General features: G+C 50.0%; 2 protein-coding genes across 9 annotated transcripts in view; both read right to left on the reverse strand.

Moving 5' to 3' along the window:
* Nucleotides 1-289: 289 nt before the first annotated feature.
* INSM1 (INSM transcriptional repressor 1) lies at nucleotides 290-3,127 on the reverse strand. Its single transcript, XM_077874072.1, has one exon. It carries the CDS (start codon nucleotides 3,019-3,021, stop codon nucleotides 1,384-1,386), a length of 1,638 nt encoding a protein of 545 aa, XP_077730198.1. The 5' UTR covers nucleotides 3,022-3,127; the 3' UTR covers nucleotides 290-1,383.
* A 7,382-nt stretch (nucleotides 3,128-10,509) lies between these two features.
* CFAP61 (cilia and flagella associated protein 61) overlaps nucleotides 10,510-21,161 on the reverse strand; it is a 276,395-nt gene continuing 265,743 nt past the window's right edge. For all 8 annotated transcript variants that reach the window (XM_077871988.1, XM_077871992.1, XM_077871989.1 and 5 more), the window contains 2 exons: nucleotides 19,034-19,124; nucleotides 10,510-10,973 (listed from right to left, as the gene is read on the reverse strand). In XM_077871988.1, the coding sequence (XP_077728114.1) occupies nucleotides 10,773-10,973; nucleotides 19,034-19,124 (292 nt within the window). In that variant the 3' untranslated portion in view covers nucleotides 10,510-10,772. The remainder of the gene's footprint in view (nucleotides 10,974-19,033; nucleotides 19,125-21,161) is intronic.

Consider the following 21,161-nt stretch of genomic DNA (forward strand, 5'->3'; position numbering starts at 1 on the left):
TGCTTGTGGGCACTTAGGTAGATCTCCCCGAAAAAGACTCCACAGATTTTATTCTAAACCCATCTTCCCCTGCATTTCTGAGGGTGCCTGACACACCTTCAGCTCCAGTTGGCTATTTTTTGAGGCGACACCCTTGAACCACCAGAAGGGCAGAACCCAGAGGTTCAGGCTCAGCTCTAAAACCCATGATCCTGGTGAAGGTGGTGGGATTTTTTTTTTTTTTAAATAAAAGTCAGACATTTAAGAAACCATTTTAAATCCTTACTGAAGCAAAATAAATCCATCTTACTTTGACTTTGAAAATACTTTTATTTGAATAGTAAATAGTTATACAGTTGAAACAGTTCTATTGAAGCTTTCTATAAATAGCTAACAATTAAGAAAATAATGTATGTAGAAAAGAGATTGCATTTAAAAGTAAGAGCTGTCGGTTGTACAAGGGCCTCAGGGGCCCTTCAAGCAGAATAAAATGGTAGGTTGTCTGTAATTTGCTCAGATAGGTATAAAAGTTAAAACTTTTAACAGATTCCTTTAGAAAAAGGCTGTCTTCTAAAATGCACAGTGAAATGTCAAGAGTGGCGGGGGGGGGGGGAGCGTACAAAAAAAAAAGATCTGCAATCAAATAATATCATAATCTTCATAATTAATATAAATAAATAAAGAATAAATAACAATTACTCATAAATCAACATATACATTTAGAACTCATATAATCCTACCTCAACAAAGATGATCAAACCAAAGTCTTATATGACATATTGAGGCAGTTTCTACAGCATTTTCTGAAAATTCCCTTCCCTCCCCCCAAAAACAATCCCAAACAGACAACAGTTCAAGGCATTTGTGGCTATGCTAAAGAAAACTCTTTTTTAAGCAATTTGATTTGTTCACATACAAAAAGGTAAAGCCAGACTCCAGCAGTTCACAAGCCATAATAAAGCTAATCGTGTGGGAAGTTCAATTTACAGCCTGTGAAATATAAAGGCATTTATTCCTCAAGATTCACCCAAAACAACCCGTACGCTACATACATAGAGAGCAGAGAGTGGTAGGCGAGAGCACACCGCATTTCTAGACCATGGACACAGCGAACACTAGCAAGCACGGCTCCCGGCTCCGGGGGGAAGCTTCCGAGCACGACACAAACGCGTACAGCTTTTCTCTCTTGTACAGAACGAGATCGGCTCCTGTTGCGCCAAGGAGGGAAAGGGGACACAACGCAAAACGGGCGGGGGGTCCAGGAGGAGTCACAACGAGAGGATCTCGGGGTGAAGCGGAGACAACACCCTCGCCGGGGGGTCGGGGCGCGCGGGGCGCTCTCTCCTCGTGGGTCTCCGAGAGAAGGCACAGTTCGGGGGCGGGGGGCGGGGTGGAGGGCGCGCTCTAGCAGGCCGGACGCACGGGCACCTGCAGGAGGATCACCTGTCTGTTCTCCGACGGGTGGCACTTGTTGATGTGTCGCGTGAGACCGGGCGAGCTGTAGAAGGTGGCCGGGCAGTACTTGCAGGGGAACACCTGGGCGGCGTGCAGCAGGCGCAGGTGGCGCTCCTGGGCGCCCTTGCTGGGGAACGTCTCCCCGCACACCGGGCACAGGTGGCACTCGGCGGGCGCACTCAGGCCCAGCACGCCGGCCGCCTCGCCGTCGCCCGCCGCCTCCTGGGGTGCCTTCTCCTCGGGCCCCGGGTACAAGGCCAGCAGGTCCTCGGCCGGAGGCGCGGGCGGCGCGCCCTTGGCCTGCAGCGCCTGGTGATGCGCCAGCAGGTGCTTGCGCAGATAGGCCTGGCGGCGGAACTTCTTGGCGCAGTGGTGGCACTCGTAGAGCCCGTCCTCGGAGCCCGACTCGGACACGCCGCCGGGGCTCGGCGTGTCGCGGTCGCTGCCGCCGCCGCCGCCGCCTGTCGCGTCCCGCGCCTCGGCCCTGGCGGCGGTGTCAGGCTCGGACGCGCGGGCGGCGGCGGGCGCAGGCCGCGGTTTGTGCCAGCGGCGGTGCGAGGCCAGGTTGGCCGGGCAGCTGAAGACCTTGGCGCACTCGGGGCAGCGGTACTCCACGCGCACGATGCGCGAGCACTTGTGCTGCGCCAGCGCGAACGGGTCGGCGTACTCCTCCTTGCAGAGCTGGCAGATGAACTCGCCCAGCGGCCGCGCGGCGCCCCCCGCCCGGCCCCGCGGCGCCTCCACCGGGCCCTCCTTGATCTTGAGCCCGAGCACAGGCGACGTGGTCACCTCGTCCTCGAAGTGCAGCTTGCGGATGGCCTTGGGCTTCTTGGCGCCCGGGGCCTTGGCCACCTTGGCGGGCGGCTCGGCGGCGGCGGCGGCGGCGGCGGCGGCGGCGGGGGGCGCGGGCCGCTTGCCCGGGGGCCGCAGGGAAGCGGCGGGGGGCAGCGGCGGGCCGGGCCCGGGGCCGCGGGCCGCTTCGGCGCCCGCGGAGAACGCGGTGCCCATCTTGAGCTCGGCGGGCGCGAAGAGCAGCGGGTCGCCGCCGCAGGTGCCGCCGCCGCAGGTGCCGCCGCCGCCCGGGCCGTTCGCGCCGCCGCCAACGCCGCCGCCTCCGAGCAGGGCGGCGGGCGTGGGGAAGGACTCGGCCGAGACCGGCGACCCGAGGTTGAAGCTGCGCTCGAAGTACTTGTGCTTCTCGTGCTCGCGGCTCACGGGCCGCGTGGGGCTGTAGAGCGGCGCCGGGTGCGCGGCCTCGGGGTTGCCGAAGTGCGCGGCCCGCGGGCCCGGCGGGGGCGGGGGCGGGGGCGGGGGCGGGGGCGGCGGGCCCGGCGCGCAGGCGAGCGCGGCAGCGAGCACCGCATGGGCGCGCTCGGCGGGCGGCGGCGGCGGCGGCGGCGGCGGCGGCGGCAGCGGGCCCGGCCCCGGCCCCGGCCCCGGCCCCGGGCTCGGCGCGGGGGGCTCGGCGCGGGCGCCCCCGCAGCGCGGCGACAGCAGCGGCGCGCGGTCGCCGTCCTCGCCGCCGCGGACCCGGTAGGACACGGGCGTGGACTTCTTGCTGCGCTTCACCAGGAAGCCGCGGGGCATGTTGGCGCGGCGCGAGGGCGAGGGCGAGGCGCTGGCTCGGTCCCCCCTCGGCGCTCGGCCCCGGCGGCCCTCAGTGGCCCCGGCCCATGGCCCGGGCGCGGCGGCTGCGGGACTCGCGTGGCGGTGGCGGTGGCGCTGGCGCTGGCGCGGCTCGGCCCGGCTCTGCGCCCTGCACGCGCGTCCCAGTCCCCGGGCCCGGGCGCCGCTCCCTTTTAACGGGGGGAGGGGGCCATTGTTCTCGCCTCCCGCTTCCCCCGGAGCCAATCAGCGCGCCCGCAGCTCCTGCGCCCGGCCGGTGGGAGGGCGACGGGGCGGCGGCGAGGGGGCCGGGACTCGGGGGTCGCCCGGTAGGTGCGGCAGATGTACCTGAGGGCGCGGGGCCCCCGCGCGCGCCCCGCCGCCCCGCCCCGCCCCGCCCGGCGCCGCCGCCCCGCCCGGCCCGGCCCCGGCCCCGGCCCCGGCACACGCCCGGCCCCGCCTCCCTTCACGGTCTGCTGCTCCTCTATGCCGAGGCGCACGTGCCTGGGCTTTGTGTCTCTCCTCCGGGGGGCGCGGAGCCGCCAAATGGGCCCGTCCGTCAGCACGACAATGCACGCCCCCTCCCGCGCGGGGATTACCCGCGGGTCGCGAGCAAAATAGCAACAAAGGAGAAGAATGGCCCCAAATATGTCAGGAGGGTCCAGCCCTCGAGCCGGCGCGGAGGGGGAGGTTGTGCGCGCCGACCGGGCGGGGGCCGCGGGGGCAGCAGCCGGCGCGGGGCGGTCCGAGCGCGGCTCGGCGGGGCGGGGGGGGTCGGGGAGGCGCAGGGACTCCTCCTGGCGTCTGGGAAGTCATCGAAAACCGAAAATAGCGGCCGAGCGCAGGCGGCCGGCAGCCCGGGCCGGTGGGCCGCGGGACCCCGGGGTCCCAAACTTGGGTGGAGGATCGGCTTCCCGGCCGCCGCCCAGGGCGAGGCCCGTGGAGGCGGACGCGGTGCGCCGCGCAGTCCGGGAGGTTCTGCCTGGAGACGTCGGCCCCGCGCCTGAATCGCCGGCGGACGCGGCGCCGGGGCGGGGCGCGGGGCAGGTTGGGCCGGGCCCCCACAGGAACCTGAATTTCTGAACTTTTTTTTTTTAAGTTCTCCGAGGCTCGAGAATGGGCGACCGTAGCGGAGCCCGGCCGAGGCCGCGGTGGGCGTCCGCGGGGCGCGCGGCCGGGCTGCTTCGGGAGCCGCTGGCCGCAGGCCGGAGCGCTCGGCCGGCCGCGTGCGCCGCACCGAAGTCGGTCTCCGCTCGCCCTGCGCCGCCTCATGCATTTTCATTCGGAGCCGGGCTCGTTGTCTGCCGGCTGACCTCAGGCGCCGAATCAAGGGCCCCAATCAAGGCGCAGCGGAATAAAGGGGCCGCCGGTCTGGCGCACCCCCTCTCCCGGAGCCGTGCCCCCTTCACCTTTGTGAAGGAAATTAACCTCCCGCTATTGAGCGCCGGTCGCGGCCAATCTGGACGCAAAAGAGACGCGTGCTGCCGGCCGGGGGAGGCGGGGGCAATCTGTCCTCGGAGGCGGGCGGCGGCCTCCCCCTGGCCACCAGGAAAGGACGACAGCGCAGATCCGCGCACCCACAACCCCTGCCCACCCCCACCCCCGGCCGCCCCGTAGGACCCGGATCCGGCCCTAGCCCGCGTCCCTCCCCAGCCCAGCCCTGGGAAACACAAAAGGCAGAATGTCCGGGGGTCCGGGGCGGAACCCCAAGAGTGCGTGGTGGGCCTGATCGCCCATCACTAGGGAACTAATAGTAAAGCTGCAGAAAATGTCATTATGTGGGGAGGAAAATGTCACTTTATTGAGAGAAAAGGAAACGGACATTTTCCTGGAAAGCTTGTGCTGGGTTTGCTTATGCTTAATGCCACTGAAGGTATTTAATTCTTTTTGTGTTTTCCATCCGAAAATATCCTGGCGGAGAAATTAAGCAGTTTTTTTTTTTTTTTAAAGAATCTGTATGAGTAATAAGTTGTAATGAGGACATTTGTTAGGCTTAGTTAATCAAAGGGTTAATCAAGCTGGTTAATCGAAAGGAAAGCTGTTTGGTGATTTTATGCTTGTGATCTTTTTAAACTCAGACTAAAAGAAGAATACATATAATGGAATATATTTTGAAAGCTCTCACCCTCGTTTTAAAAATTCTAACTGTGGTGAATGCTAGTCCTCAAAAAAGTCAGAAATTCTAAAATGAGCTTATCTAAAATTCATAAATAGGTTTCAATCTAAAAGTAACTGATGTTATTTCCTTGCTCCTTTGAGCACTGATTAACACTGCTGATGAAATTAGAAGTAGTAGACAGATTCCGGGACAGCTTTGGCCAATTTTATTTTCTAATCACGAAACCCATCTGGATTGTGGAATAATAGGGCGGGGGCTCAGCCCGCCGTCCCCAACTGACTAAGGGGTATTTGGTCTTGCCTGTGTAACACTGCTTTCATTGAACAGATAACAGGGAGTTAGTCACCTTGTGAATCCTTTAAAAATAACAACACTCATAATTGTAAAGGAGGGGGTGTAGGGAAGCAAAACAAAACAAAACAAAACAAAACAAAAAACAAAAAAACAAACAAAAAACACACCCAAAGCAAAATCCTGCCTGAATGCAGTGAATTCAAACCGGTTCTGAATTAAGCCTAGAGAATCTATTGAACACTATTGAGATACTGAGATTCAGTGGATCTTTTGCTTAATTTGTGGTTTTTAGTCTTGCCAGCGAAGAGGAAATCTGACTTCAAGACGAGTGCGGTCAACATAAATGGAAACTTGAAAGGTGCCAGTGTCAGAAACTAATTTGAGGTCTCAGGACTGGGCAAGAATTAGGCTGAGGGCGCGCGCACACCAGCGACCTGCAAGTAAGTACAGCCTTGCACCTGGTCCTAAGTTTCCGTTGTCTTCTGAGTGATCTCATTTCTCAAAATCTGCGCGCCTGCAGGGATGGGGACTTGGGGTGGAAACATTTGTCTTCTGGGAAGGGCAAAGCACCAGCTCGTTGCGCCGGGGCGGCCGGCCTTGACGCGCTGCGATCCCGAGTGGGAGCCGCTTGGAGCCGGGTGGGGGAAACTACGCGCCCTCCTTTGCCGGCCTCCAGAGGAGCTTCGCGGGAGTCGGCGAGCACAGGGATGCCAGGCGCGAGAGCCAAGTGCCCTTCCCAGGCCGCGGGCGACTCCTCCCCTTCTGCGGGGTCGGTCCAGGCCGCGCTTCGCAGACCTTCGGCAGCCTCTCTGCTTCTCGTCGTTGCCGACCCCGACCGGCTGCGGGTTCTTCCTTGGACGGCTGCAGGGCTGGAGGCCGCGGGCGCTCCGATTTTTTTTTTTTTCTTTTGGTACTAGTGTCCCAGGTAGCCGTCGGGGAGCGCGCCGGGGCTCACTGGGAACCCGGCTCGGAGTCTAGCTCCGAGGAGTTTCTCGAAAGCGCAAACATAAAATAGGTGTCCAAGCGGGGACTTTGGGCCTAGGAATTGCCCCTGGGGTGTCGAGTTGTCCAGGCGGCCCTTGGGCCCCTGAGAGGCGAAGACGCGCGTGTCCGCAGTCCCGCTGCGCGGCGCGCTCAGTGACCCCCGGAGGGCCGAGAGGGGTGCGCGGCGCTCCCGGTCCCCGCTCTGCCGGGCACCCAGCTGCCGGGCTCACAGAAGCCCCCACCCCGGGCCCCCCGCGCCCACCCGGCCTGGGCCGCGCCGCAGCCGCGCCCGCCCGCCAGTCCCGGAGGGGCCCGCGCCCCAGTGCGCGGGGCGAGCGCGGGGCCCGAGCCTGGGAGAGGCTTTGTGTTCGCAGGAATGAGGGGTTGTTGTGAGTCCGTCCCGGGGGCACGCGAGAGACACGCGCAGCCCGCCCGCCCGCTGCCCCGCCCGGCCCGGTGCGGCCTCCAGGCACCTTCCGGGCCCCCGCCCGCGGGCCGTCGCCTTTGTTCGGCACATTAGCATAAAGCTGCCTTGGATCTCTCGTTTAAATAATTCCACACAAAAGGAGAGCGCATGAAAGAGAGCGAACAAGGGGGAATCCGCGAGGCTGCGCCTTCCGCGGGGCGCGGGGAGGGACCGCGCTCGAGTGTGTGCCTCCCTCGGAGTTTGGAGCGCCCCCGGCAATCTGCTGCGCACCCATTATTCGGCCGGCGGCGGGGGCGGGGGCCGGGGGCCGGGGCCGGGGCCGGGGGGTGGCGGGCCGCCTCTTTTATCCTCGCGGCTGTGCCGTCGGGGCCGCGGCGCGCGCCGTGAAGTGCCCTCGGGGCTGTTTGTTTCCGCCTCGGGTGGGTCCCCGGGACGGGAGGGGCCGGAGGCTGCCGGGCCCCGCGGCGGGAAGGCGCTGTCGGCCGGGGCCGGCGGAGGCCACGCCGGGAAACACTGAACAGCCGGAGGCGGAGACTCGTGCCCGAGAGCGCTGGGCTGGCCCCGAGCGCACCCGGATGACCTGGGACGTGGGGCGAACGGGGGACTGCGGGCGCCGGGGCAGCCCTCCCCGCGCCCCGCGCCCCGCGCCCCGCGCCGCCGTCGCAGCAGACACTGGCCGGGAGGGCCGCGGGGCCTCGGTCCCCCTCCTGCCCCCGCCCGCCCCAGGGGGTCCCGCGGTGGCTGGGCCCGGGGGGGGGGGGGGAAGGGGTGCATACAGCATCTGGGCCTCGGCGCCCCCTTTCCCGTAGCTGCTTTGGGGTCTGGGTGTGAGTGTGCGTTGGCCGTGCCCCCTGACCCTCTCCCACCCCATCTCTGGCCTCCCTCCTCCGTCCCACCCCGTCCCTTCCGTCCTCCCCTCCCCCCCTTGTCTCTTCCCTACCCTCCCTCCAGTCTCTCACACCCCGACTCACCACACACACACACACACACACGCACACGCACACGCACACACTCACACACCCCCGGCTGGCTCCCACCTTCAACTCCCTTCTTTCTCTCCGCCTCTCCCCCACGCAGCTCTTCCCCCTCCTCCCGCCTCTCTCTCCCTCCTCTCCCTCCGGTCGGCCCGGCCGCGCCTCCCCTGGCTCTCCTCTCCCCCTCTCTTCTCCCTCCCTTCTCCCCCCTCCCTCCGCCTCCCCCCCCTGCCCCCCCTCTGGCTCTCCCCCCTCCCCGCAGGCCGACGTGTGTTATTTTATTTGTCTAGAGAGAGCCTATTTGTTCAGTGATGTGTGGCCTCCTGGCCGCCGGCCTTAATGGGGAATGCGGAGGCCCGGGCCTGCGAGCATTAGCATACAGCTGCCCGCCCGCGGCTCCGCAGCCCAGCCCCGCCGTCCCCTCGTCTCAGCCGGAGAACAATCGGCAGCTCCTCAGCCGCTCTCCCAGCTCCCGGCCTGCGCTCCTCACCCGGTGCCGGCGCGCTGTCTCGCTCCCCCTCACACTCTCTTCCAAGGGTAAATATTGACTGGCTGGCTTCACGCTTCTCCTCGGCGCAGCGCTCCCTGTCCTCCCCCAGCTCCTCGTTTATTTTCCCTTGGCCTTCCTGCCGCGTTTGGGTCTAATGCGAGGAGCCAGTTCCGAAAGGGGGTGGGTGTACTCATCACAAACCCACCTCCCAGCCGCGGAGGCCTGTGATTTGCGGGACTAAAACTTGGGGAAGTTAACTTGGGTGTTTTCTGTCACTGTGCTTTGTTCAAAACTACGGAATTCCAAGATAAGCCCTAGAGCCCAAGAGGTCCCCTGCTCAACTGCAAATGCTGACATACGTATGCAGGGACTTCACGCATTCACCTGTCCACGGCATCCGTGTGGGGGCACGCACAGAGAAGTCCCAATATCGCTCCCTCGCCGCCACCCTTTCTTTTGCCAGGCTCTATCATTGCCGAAGAGTCAGGATCTTTATTCTCTCCAAGCCCTAGACGTGGTCAATTTCAAGGCCAAATCGATGACTCTGGGGTTCTTCGCTCACTCTGGCAAAAGTAGTCCCGCGGTGGTAACGCGCTGAAGGCCGCGCATATGGGCTGAAGTTGATGCCTAGACTGAGGAAATTACTCACTTTGTGAATATGGGCCGATGGTGAGAATGACCTCATCAGACATTCTGGAGACCGATTGTGGACATTTTCAAATCCAAGCCTACTTTTTAAAAAGCAAAGAAAAACTATCACACATAGGATAGTTAAGTTTTAAGGTTGGCATTGCCATGTGGGGTCACATGTATGTGACTCAAAAGCTTTTAATGGTAATACTTGGTCGAAGAAATCCTAACTGTTGATCATTGAAATTGTTCTGTTAATCTCCACCCAAGGGTTCCAGGGCCTGTCACAGAAAACTCACTCCATTTGCTGATGAATTTGACCCAGGACCTCCCCCGGGGGAGGGGGCGCGGTGGGAGAGGGGGGACAGATCCTCAAGCTGCCTTATTGGCTAGCCCCTGAAATAGGGTTCTGTGTGTAGTTGGTTTGCAGTTTCAGGAGCCAACCAACCAGTAGGGATTGTTCTCCATTCCAGTTTCACAGCTTGTAGCCTATGGCCAAAGCTGGGCCTCCCTTTAAATGACCCATGCATCTGGGTAAAACATATGCGTGAAGGAATTAGCAGACTTCATTGCTTGCCTTTGATTGAAGCAGAAAAATCAGAATCCAGTTTTCTGGAACAGTGTTCTTTTTGAGACATATCAGTTTGATAATGGGTGTATAATTCTGCATCACCAACTCTGAGTTTTCCTCCTAACGGCCGTGTGACCCTTGTAATGTGCCAACTTTTGCTAGATGTTAACATAAATACGAAAAAAAGGAAAAAACTGGAATTCCATCCATAAAAACAATTTTAAGTCCTGCTGACCAAAAATTCAGTCATGAACGGGGTCACGCTATCTATTAAAAGAGATCCAAATAAACGAAAACTACTGTTCCTGCATTCATGTTTTCTAGTGGGCACTAACATTGCTTTATTTATAAGAAAGAGGGTTTTGGAGCCACATTACAGGTGACATGTGCCAGAGGCTCTGCAGAGCAGAGCAACAGTGCTAAGGGTCAAAGGAAATGAACTAAACTGATTCCCCACTACTATTTTCTTATCTAAAACCTGCGTGTGGGCCTGTGTGATCTTTGAGTTTTCGCTCTCCTAACCCACAAGGTTAAAATACAGAAATTATGACAGCAGCTGTGTCGTTTTCAAAGTTCCCATAAACTCTCCTAGGCAATGAGTTCTTACTATGTTGAATTACGAGGGCTAATTTCCTATCATCTGTTTCACCAGTTTTCCATACTAGGCAGAGTCTCTTCCTTCCTTCCTTCCTTCCTTCCTTCCTTCCTTCCTTCCTTCCTTCCTTCCTTTCTTTCTTCTTTCTTTCCTTCCTTCTTTCCTCCTTTCCTTTCCTTTCCTTTTTCCTTTCCTTTCCTTTCCTTTCCTTTCCTTTCCTTTCCTTTCCTTTCCTTTCCTTTCCTTTCCTTTCCTTTCCTTTCCTTCTTTTTTTTTTTTTTTCTTTCATCACCCAGGAGTATTACTGGGTAAGCAGGTGAGGAACTACCACAATTGGCGGCAGGGCATTTCAGGAAATCACTATCACACCCAACGAAAAAAACGAGTTTCACGTAGTACATCCCACTTTATTGCGGATCATTCTGCCCTGTAATAGGCCTGGTGCTCAGAAGCGGCTCCCTGCCCCAGGATAGAGACCCACGGCCGTGCGCCGCCTACTGGAGCGATAGAAAACTTCAGGGGTTGGTAGAGGCGGAAAAGCAGCCACAGAACCCTGCGGGGGCTCCCGGGTGGCGCCGGGCCTCAGAAGGGTTTCCTCACCCCCAGGAGCTCCGGGAGTGAAGACGGTAAAGGGAGACCCGGGCCACAGCTAGATGATGCCTGGCCACGCGTACATGGGCAGGTGGTAGTGATTATAGTGCAGGTAGTCCAGAATGCTCTTCTCCACCAGCGACTTGTAGATGGTTTCCTGGAAGACTCTTTTGAGATATTTCCTGGGTTTCTCCTTCAGGCTGATTTCCTCATCTTCTATCTGCCGGGCTAACTGTTCTATGGAAGGAAAGTCTTCCTCCTGGAAAATGCAGGAAGAGGCCACATCAAAGAAATTACCTGGACAAGAAGAGGACAGTTTCACTAAAATTTGAAAAAGAGTGCTTGTCTTCCCAAGGATGGTCATTTTTCCCCCTAGTTTTTAAAATTTTTCATTTGTAAAAAAGATTTTATCTTTCATGGGAGACATAGAGGGAGAGAGGCAGAAACACAGGCAGAGGGAGAAGCAGGTTCCCTGCAGGGATCCCGACGTGAGACTCGATCCCAGGACCCCTGGGATCATGATCTGAGCCGAAGGCAGATGCTCAACCACTGAGCCACCCAGATGCCCCTAAATTTTTCAATTTTTAAAAAGATTTATTTATTTATTCATGAGAAACAGAGAGAGAGGTAGAGACGCAGGCAGAGGGAGAAGCAGGCTCCATGCAGGGAGCCCGTCGTGGGACTTGATCCTAGGTCTCCAGGATCATGCCCTGGGCTGAAGGTGGCACTAAACCACTGAGCTACCCAGGGTGCCCAATTTCTCATTTTTTAATTGTGGCAAAATAAACATAAGATTTACTGCTATAACCTTTTTTTTAAATATAAAGGATAATTTATTTACGTAGTAACCCAGGATACACATATAAGAAAGTCATCCAATTATGAAGAAAACAGAATTGCACCATGTATTTTGTCAATTGCTATAGAAAAGAAAAATAGAGAATCTTTTGCCCTTAAAGCCTGAAATCTTTGGGTGACAAGAGTTTATTTTTTAATTTTGTTTTTTCTATTTTTAAATTTAAATTCAATTAATGATCATATAGTGTATTATTCATTTCAGAGGTAGAGTTTAGTGATTCATCAGTCTTCTAGAACACCCAGTACTCATCACACCATGCGCTTTAACAATTTTTTAAAGTGTACAATTCACTAATGTTGAGGGCATTCACATTGTACAACCATTGTCAGCTCCTGGCCGTTCCCATTCTACTTTCTGTCCATGGATTTACTACTCTGGGGACTTCATATAAGTGCGATCAAATGGCAAATATTTGTCTTCTTGTTACTGGCCTACTTCACTTGGCATAGTGTTCTCAAGATTCAGCAATTTTAGATTCTTTTCCTTTTTTTTTTTAAAGATTTTATTTATTCATGAGCAACACACACACACACACACACACACACAGAGTGAGAGAGAGGCAGAGGGACACAGGCAGAGGGAGAGACACAGGCAGAGGGACACAGAGAGACACAGGCAGAGGGAGAAGCGGGCTCCATGCAGGAAGCCTGACATGGGGCTCCATCCCGGGTCTCCAGGATCAGGCCCTGCGCTGAAGATGGGGCTAAACTGCTGAGCCACCCGGGCTGCCCCAGTTTTATGTTCTTAATACAGGTAAAAATGATCTGCAGGTCACACGCGTTTTAAAAATAAGAAGCGATTAAACATTTTTACATGAAAACTTCTAGATGTTTCATGTGGCTACAGCCCTGTTAGGTTCTTAGTAAAGTCAAATTTTATTGACATCTTTAAAGATAAGGCTCAGAGAGAATAAAGTTAAAGTTGAGAATCACACAGTGTGTATCTGTAATATAGTAGTGGTTTTTCCAACATTTTATTATAAAAATATTCAAACATCGAGGCAAGTTGAATTTTACACTAAGCACCAGTGCATACACCACTGGGTTCTATGGGCAACCTTTTATCCTATTTGCTTCATATACATCTGCCCATTGATAGGAGGTTATTATACAATGCACTTCACCAAGGTTTGAGCTGTGTGCATTCTGAACACCGCAGTAACTCCAAATAACCCTAACAGAAGAGTCACGGGGACTTTGATGGTATATTCATTATTGAATGTCCAATAATTTTTATTTTGAACAGGAAAAAAGTAGGTAACTTGCAGAGTTCTAATGGATCATTTATTTATTAATAGTTAAGAATTTTATAGATAGGAATATAGGTTCAAACGATATGGAAGTATAACAGAATTAGCATTGGGTTATTTAACTGAGACACTACCAGGTGTTGGAGATGACACACACATCGCTTAGAAAAACAGTAGTGGGGCTCAGAAGACTTCAGCTTTAAATCAGCTCAACAAAACAATGACAGGGAAAAATGCATCTGATGCCCAGGACTTAATAATAGAGGTGCTGAAACATTTGAGTGTTGTCCGCATGTCCCCAAGCATATATCCCATAATATTCCCCAGTTTTTCAGAGAATTGTATCAAGCAAAAACAACTTCACAATAATTGTAGACAATTTGGGACTCATGTTGGTGCTGTTCTGACAATGGGGTAAATACTGTAAAAATCACAAAATGGAGCTTTTAAGTTTATCTAAGACAAATACTGCTCTAGATTATAAACAGATTTTTGTGCATCTGTCTCATAGTGTGTCTTCTCTGTGTGACCATCACCCCCCCATGTGAACATCTCTCCTCTTCGGTATGACCATCTCTTGCCAACTCACTTACTTCCTTTTTCTTTTTACTATAGCCATCCTAGTGGGTATGAAGTGGTATCTCATTATAGCTCTGATTTGCATTTCCCTAATGATTAATGATATAAATCTTTCCATGTCAATGGTTTTACTTCTGGATTACCAGTTTTATTCCATTGACCTATTTATCTGTCCTTACACAAGTACTATGCTGTCCTTGTCACTGCTGATTTATAGTATGTTTTCAAGTTGCAAAGTATGAAGTCCTTCAACTTTTTTTTATTCCCAAGATTGTTCTGGCTATTTGGAGTCTCTTGAATTTCCTATGAATTTTTCCACTTCTGCAAAAGATGCTATTGGGATTTGAGAGCATTGCATTAAATGTGTACATTGCTTTGGGGAGTGCTGCCATTTTTAACTATATTAAGTCTCCAAACCATGAACACACATGCCTTTCCATTTATTTAGTTCTGCTTTAATTTCTTTCAGAAATATTTTGAGGTTTTCAGTGTACAAATCTTACACCTCCTGTTTAAATTATTCCCAAGTATCTTATTCTTTTTGATGCTATTATACATAGAATTGTTTTCTTAATTCCACTCTTGAATTTTTCCTTGCTAATATAGACAACTGATGATTATGTGTTGTATCCTGTAGCGTCACTGAATTCATTTATTAGCTCTAACATTTTGTGGATTCTTTCAGATTTTCTACATATAAGATTATGGCATCTCAGAATATAGTTTTGCTTCTTCCTTTCCAACATGGATGCCTTTTGTTTCTTTTTCCTGCCTAATTGCTCTGGCTAGAACTTCCAGTACAATGTTGAATGTTAAGTGGTGAAGGCGGGCATCCTTGTCTTGTTCCAGATCTCACATCAAAAGCTTTCAGTCTTTCACTGAGTGTGATATTAGCTGTAGGCTTTTCATAAATATCCTTTATCAGGTTGGGGCAGTTCCCTTTTATTCCTAGGATTTTTAGTGTGTGTGTGTGTGTGTGTGTGTGTGTGTGTGTGTTACCATTAATAATGTTTGATTTAGTCAAATATGTTTCCTGTATCAATGGAGATAACAGCATTTTTTTCTCCCTTCATTCTATTAATGTGGTATATTACACTGGTTTATTTTTATATGGTAAACCACTCTTAAATTCCTGGGGTAAATCTCACTTGACCATGGTGTAAAATTCTTTTGATATACTGCTGGATTTAGTTGGCCAATATTCTGTTGAGTATTTTTGTGTCTAAATTCATAAGGGATATTGGTCTAGCTCTCTTCTCTTTTGATGTCTTTGGCTTTGGTATCATGGTAACACTGGCCTCAAAGAATGGGCTGGAAAGTGCTCCTTTCCCTTCTATTTCTTTGAGAAGTTAGAGAAGGATTACTGTTAATTCTTCTTCAAATGTTTGATAGAATTTGCCAGCAAAGCCATCTGGTCTTGAGCTTTTCTTTGTTATGAGGTTTTTGATTGCTAAGTCAATACCTTTACTTTTCAGGGTTTTTTTTTTTTTTTAATTTCTTCTTGCATCAGTTTTGTAGTTTGTGTATTCCTAGAGATTTGTCCATTTCATCCAGGTTATCTAGTTGGGTGGCATACAGTCATTCACAATATTCTCTTATAATCTTTTCGTTACTTCTGTAAGATCAGTGGAAATGTTCCCACTTTCATTTCTTCTTTCTTTTTCTTTAAGAGAGGGAGAGAGAAGGGGGAAAGGCAGAGGGAGAGGGATAGGAGAGTCTTAAGCAGGCTCCACGCCTGATGCAGAGCCCAACTAGGGGCTTGATCTCAAGACCTGAACTGAAATCAAGAGTCATACACTTAACGGAGTGAGCCACCCAGGCAACCCTCCGACTTTCATTTCTGATTTTAGCAATTAGAGTCTTTATCCTTAGTCTAGCTAAAGGTTTGTTAATTTTGTTGATCTTTTCAAAGAATTATCTTTTGGTTTCACCAATTTTCTCTGCTGGTTTTCTACTCCCTATTTCATTTATCTCTACTCAAATTTTTATAATTTCCTTCCTTCTGCTAGTATCATATTTAGTATAATTTCCTTAGGGTATAAAATCAGGTTAGTGATTTGAGATACTTCCTTTTTATAACTGTAGGCATGTACAGCTATGAATTTCCCTCTGAAAACTGCTTAAGCTGTATCCCATTACTTTTGGTATGTTGTAGTTTTGTTTTCATTTGTTTCTAGTATTTCTAATATATATCATTTGATTTCTTCTTTAAAATCAAAGAAGTTGCTTAAGAGTCTGTGTTTAACGTCTACAGTTTTGTGAATTTTTTCCTTCTGCATTTGATTTCTAGTTTTATTCCATTGCAGTTGGAGAATATACTTTGTATGATTTAAATCTTTTAAAAATTTATTGACACTTGTTTTGTGGCCCAACATATGGCCTCTCTTGGAGAATGTTTCATGTACGCTTAAGAACAAGGTGCATTCTGCTGTTGTTGAGTAGAGTGTTTTGTGTGTATCTGTTAGGTGTATTTGGTTTATAGCATTAAGTCCCCTATTTCTTTACTGATTTTCTATCTGGTTGTTCTATCCATTATTGAAGGTGAGATACTGAATTCCCCAGCTTTTTAGAACTACTCTTCCTTTAGTTCTATCATCTTTTGATATATATGTATAGTTCTGTTGTTAGGTGCATATATATTTATTTATATTTTTAAAGACTTCATTTTATTTTAAAGATTTTATTTATTTATTCATGAGAGACACAGAGAGAGAGGCAGAGACATAGGCAAAGGGAGAACCCACAGGGAGCCTGATGCAGGACTTGATCCCAGGACCCCGGGATCATGACCTGAGCCAAAGGCAGACAGACACTCAAGCACTGAGCCACCCAGGTGCCCCTGCATATATGTTTATAATTACTATCCTTTTGAAGAATAATCTTGACTATACAAAATTACACTTTGGTCTGTGACTCTTTGGCTTAAGCCAAAGCTAAATGAAATGCTAGTAGATTTATAACCTGTTCTCTTTACTTCCACAAAAGGACTTGTGAGGTATTACAATGAGCTTGTTTTAAAATAAATGATACATAGATTTGAGATGACTCAAAATAACAGTCAAAGGTAATAGTCATTTTTCCCTTTCTCTTCATGTGGAGGGAGAGCTATAGGATATCATAGTTAATGGGACTGGACTGCTGTACTTTCCTATAGACAAGCTAGAAAGTGAAATGACATGGGTTATATCATCTCAATTTCTGAGAAAAAGAATTACCATTATTCTTTAGTGAAAGCTATCTTCATTTTCCTATTGCCAGACTCTTAAATGAACTCCTGCATATCTACCTATATGAGTACTGCTTCCACCACAGCAGGTCTCCACCAGTGTTACTTGAGGGAGGGGGGGTGGACAGCACTTACTGGGAGCTGTTCTTCTGTGCTGTTTACCTGTACACATTCCCTCCTTCAGTCCTCCCACTGCTCTCTGAGATGGAAACAGGTAGCCCATGGCTCCACAAGGATCTGAGTTGCAGGCAGACACCACTGCATGCACCACCTCTTCTTCTGGCCTTTCCTTCTTGACAAATGTAGTTGCAGAAAGCAGAGCAAGACTCCAGTGGAGGCTTTTCTTCCAGAAATTTCACTTTCTGGAAATCTAAAAAGCTACAAGAATGGTGGGGGAGCCACTACACTAAGGAGTGTGTCTTCCACAAATGTTCATGGTCACTTCTGGTCTACTGAAAGGGCCTGTTGTCCACCTGACTTCATACTTAACAAACTGACCCAGAGAAAATGTCTGGGTTTGTTTTTTTTTTAAAGATTTTATTTATTTATTCATGAGAGACACAGAGAGAAGCAGAGACCAAGGCAGAGGGAGAAGCAAGCTCCTTGTGGGAAGCTTGATGTGGGACTCGATCCCAGGACCCTAGGATCATGACATGAGCCAAAGGCAGATGCTCAACCACTGAGCCACCCAGGTGTCCCCAAATGTTTGTTATGGATAAAAGGTTGAGGCTATCTTGGTGAGGGCCATGAAAAGTGACTATTGTTGAGTTTGGTAGTTTACTTGGAAGAGTGAGGAAAGCTTCCCCTTTAAGCTTGATGCTAAACCCCCTTGGTTCTGTGCAAAATATTAACTGAGGAGCTCAATTCTGGAGTTTTGAAGGGTTTAGGCAGAGAGTTTTGATGAGATAACTGGAAAACTAATGAGTCTTTACTACGGTGTAGTCAATCATAAGCTGCAGAACACAGTCTGAGAGGAAGAGAGGGACCTAAGGAATAGAGTGAAATTCAGCAGCACCAGGCTTACAACTCAGGTTCATAATTCAACCTGAGCTGACTCCCTTACAGATTTAGCATAAAGTGCAGGGACCCATTAGATCTGTCGCATTTATTCAAATTTTAGTGACTTAAGCAGTGGATGACCTTTGTATGGTCACAGTATCCTCTGCCTCCCTCATGTACATTTACCTGCCTGCTTCCTATCTGTGTGGATCCTAAAGACAACTGAGTTTGGCTCATATTTTAAACCTATTTCCCCCCAATCTGAATCTGCTTTGGATTCATATAACTATTTACATTTCCCATCTTGGACTCCAGGCATAAAACCAAAAAGGAGACGGACAATGTAGGGAAGATACTAAATCACACAGTTTAGTCCATGTGGCTCAGGGCCTGTGCGCCTGGCTTTGGAATGAGAGACCCTTGAGTTTAAAGCTTTCTGGTCATAGACTGTGTAACCAATGGCAGGTCCTTTAAAATCTCTCAGCTCTTTAGCCTTCTTGTTGGTAAAGTCAAAACTATGATTGTAGTGTGTCCTGGAGGGTTCCTGTTCTGGTTGAGCCAAGTGGTGCATGCAGTAGGGACTTGGCACATGATCTGCAGCTGTGCTGCCCTATGGTGGCCTACACCATGGGAACCTTTGACAGGTCTGGGTGCTCTCAAGTGGAAGTGGTAAGAGTCACAGGACTTGCCCATTTAGACAGTAAAACATGGTGACACTAAGCTGTGCCCCAGCCCTTGTCTGACTGGGGCAAGGGAGAATCTAGGATGGATATCTGACCACTTTTTGAGCATAGATGTTAACTTTCCACAACTCTGATAAAGACTCTAGTGTTGAAAAAAGGAATTTAATTTAAAATTCACAAATATTTCACTATTTACATTGCAGAGTCACATTTCCTCTTGAACATGGGAGACTTTGGGAAATGTAGCCTAACTTCCAATTAGTCTCACTTTGAGAAAGAAATTTTGGTTATTAAAGAGGTGTTTTTGGATACTTATTGTCTTCCCTTTACATTTTTATAAAACATACACACACACACACACACACACACACACTTAGTGAATGGCTGGCAAGTATGGGCAGAAACTAAAGGAATGCAATGTTCATTCTTGAAAACAAGTAGATAAAACTCAGATCCAGTTTCCAGTCAAGTCTGCCTGTTACCTGATAATGAAAATACAGTTATGTGTAACAAGGAAAAAGAAACCTGCCTCTCATAAAAGGATTTAAATAATCCACTTTTCCTGAAATATTGTCTGTTCGTATAGTTCATAGCTTGTTTATAGGCAGTATAGTTGGTTTTAAAAGTAGAACCAAAAGGGGGAATGAAAAGTCGAAATGATCAACAACTAAAAACTGCTTGTGATTTGCAAGGGATAACTCACATATCTATTAATCACTCTTACCTCCTTGGAGGTCAAGATCTGGCGTAACTCTTTCCTGAGATCAATAAAACGATCGTGAAAGAGGGCCATGCACCATGGCTCCATGAAGTAGCTAGGGAGGAAAGAAAAGATTCAGTTAGCTGGAAACCCTCTCATTACCACTAATAAAGTATTTACCTGCTTTTTTGCCTTTATAAATTACAGCTCTGGCCCCTTTGCAATCGTTTGCTCATAAAATGCCTCGTGGAACAGCCTGGTCAATCAATTTTTTAAATGGATGTTCCTGATGTAAGGCCAGGTTCCATAATTACATTTAAAGTGGTTTAATTCAGAGCTGAGGCAAGACCCAGTGAAGAATCCTGATTTTATCAGAATTTAAAAGCCTGAAGACTTGTAAAGAACGGTGTCTCCATTATCTGCCCTCATTTGAGAAAAACAGATTGCAGGATTAACTGAACTGCTGCATAAACAAATTACATTTGGGTAGACAATAACACAAATGTTGTTCATCATTAAGGTTTCTGGATTAATAATGACCAGAAAAACAGGCCACCTCAGTGTTGCAACATGGTCTCCATACAATTGCACTGATGCTTAATTGAATCTCTTTTTAGGAGAGCAGCTCTTTTGGTGTTTATATTGGCTAACTTTTCACTGAAAACTGTTTGAATAAATGCTTTCTTACATGGAGAACAATATGGTCATTCTGTATTTACAGATGATCACTGGAAAATCTGATGCATTCTAGGAGAACCAAGAGCATTTATTGGTATTTTAACTCTTATTTTATTTTAATGCCAAATGTCTTGGAACCAGAAACATCACTTCTTCAGTGCTGGAGACACGCTGATCATGTGGGTTTCGCTCTTCTCCGGATGTGAGTTTGTCGTTCCTATTACTGCTAATGGATGGCATGTGTGTGCACAGGGGAAGAAAAACTGGTGCCCACGTGCAGACGAGCACCTTCTGTTTTCCCAAACGTAATTCTTAGGGAAGGAGGTGATGAGTCCCAGGGACCACTGAGGCCTTAAAGGACAAGTGTAATGACAAGATTCTGTGCTACAATCAGCACGGCATTCAGTGTATCAGTTATTACCTATCACCTATTTGCTAGACCAGAATATGACCGAATTTCATGCTTAGTTACCTCCTTTGTTGTTATTCATTCAACTCTTAATTCCACTAATATTTACTGAACATCCATTATGTGCTCAGCACTGTTCCGGGTCTGGGGGTGGAAAACACTAGGAATCAAAACAGACAAGCATCCCTGCCACTGTGAAACTGATACTCAAACGATAAATAAGTAAACATACGGTGCGTTGGGTAATGAGAACTGCTTTTGAGAAAACACAAGTCAGGCAAAGATGGGGGCCACCAAAGGAAGGCTCAAGCAGGGGAGGGAGCGAGAGAGCCACATGGAGATCTGGGGAAGTGCCCTTCAGAGAGAGGGAACAGCAGATGCAAACACCTGGAGGCAGGAATACCTGCACAGAGCACCTGGGGATGCGGAGTGGAGATAAGAGCAGAAGTGGGACAGGGCGACCTCAGGAAGGTGATGGGTGGGACAGATGCTCCTAGAAGCAGGAGTCCAGTCAGGACTGTTGTGTACAGTAGTCCTCCCCCCCCCCCGCCCCCGCACCTCCTGTATCCTAGATTTCGCTTTCCATGGTTTCAGTGGTTTCAGTTACCCCACAGTCAATTGTGGTCTGGAAGCAGGTGATCTTCCTCCTGACATATGGTCAGAAGGCCAGTAGTAGCCTCACACTATGTCACAGTGCCCACGTCATTCATCTTGCGTCATCTCATCCTGTGGGCATCTCATATCATCACAAGAAGAAGGATGAGTATAGTATGATATTTTGACAGAAACCACATGCACATAACTTTTATTAAGTATATGGCTATAATTGTTCTATTTTCTTATTAGTCATTGTTGTTAATCTTTTACTCTGCCTAACTTACAAATTTTTTTTTCTAACTTACAAATTAAACTTTATTGTAGGTATGTCTGCATAGGAAAACATAGGAAAGCATCTTATAGATCTTCATGAATGAAAGAACGTACATTGCACTTGTGTATACTGCCTGACCCTGATTGGTCTTTCCTTCAAATAGAATAAATTTCTGCTAAATAAATAGGTGACAA

This window comes from Canis aureus, chromosome 26 (assembly GCF_053574225.1).
Source record: "Canis aureus isolate CA01 chromosome 26, VMU_Caureus_v.1.0, whole genome shotgun sequence".
Taxonomy (NCBI): Eukaryota; Metazoa; Chordata; class Mammalia; order Carnivora; family Canidae; genus Canis; species Canis aureus.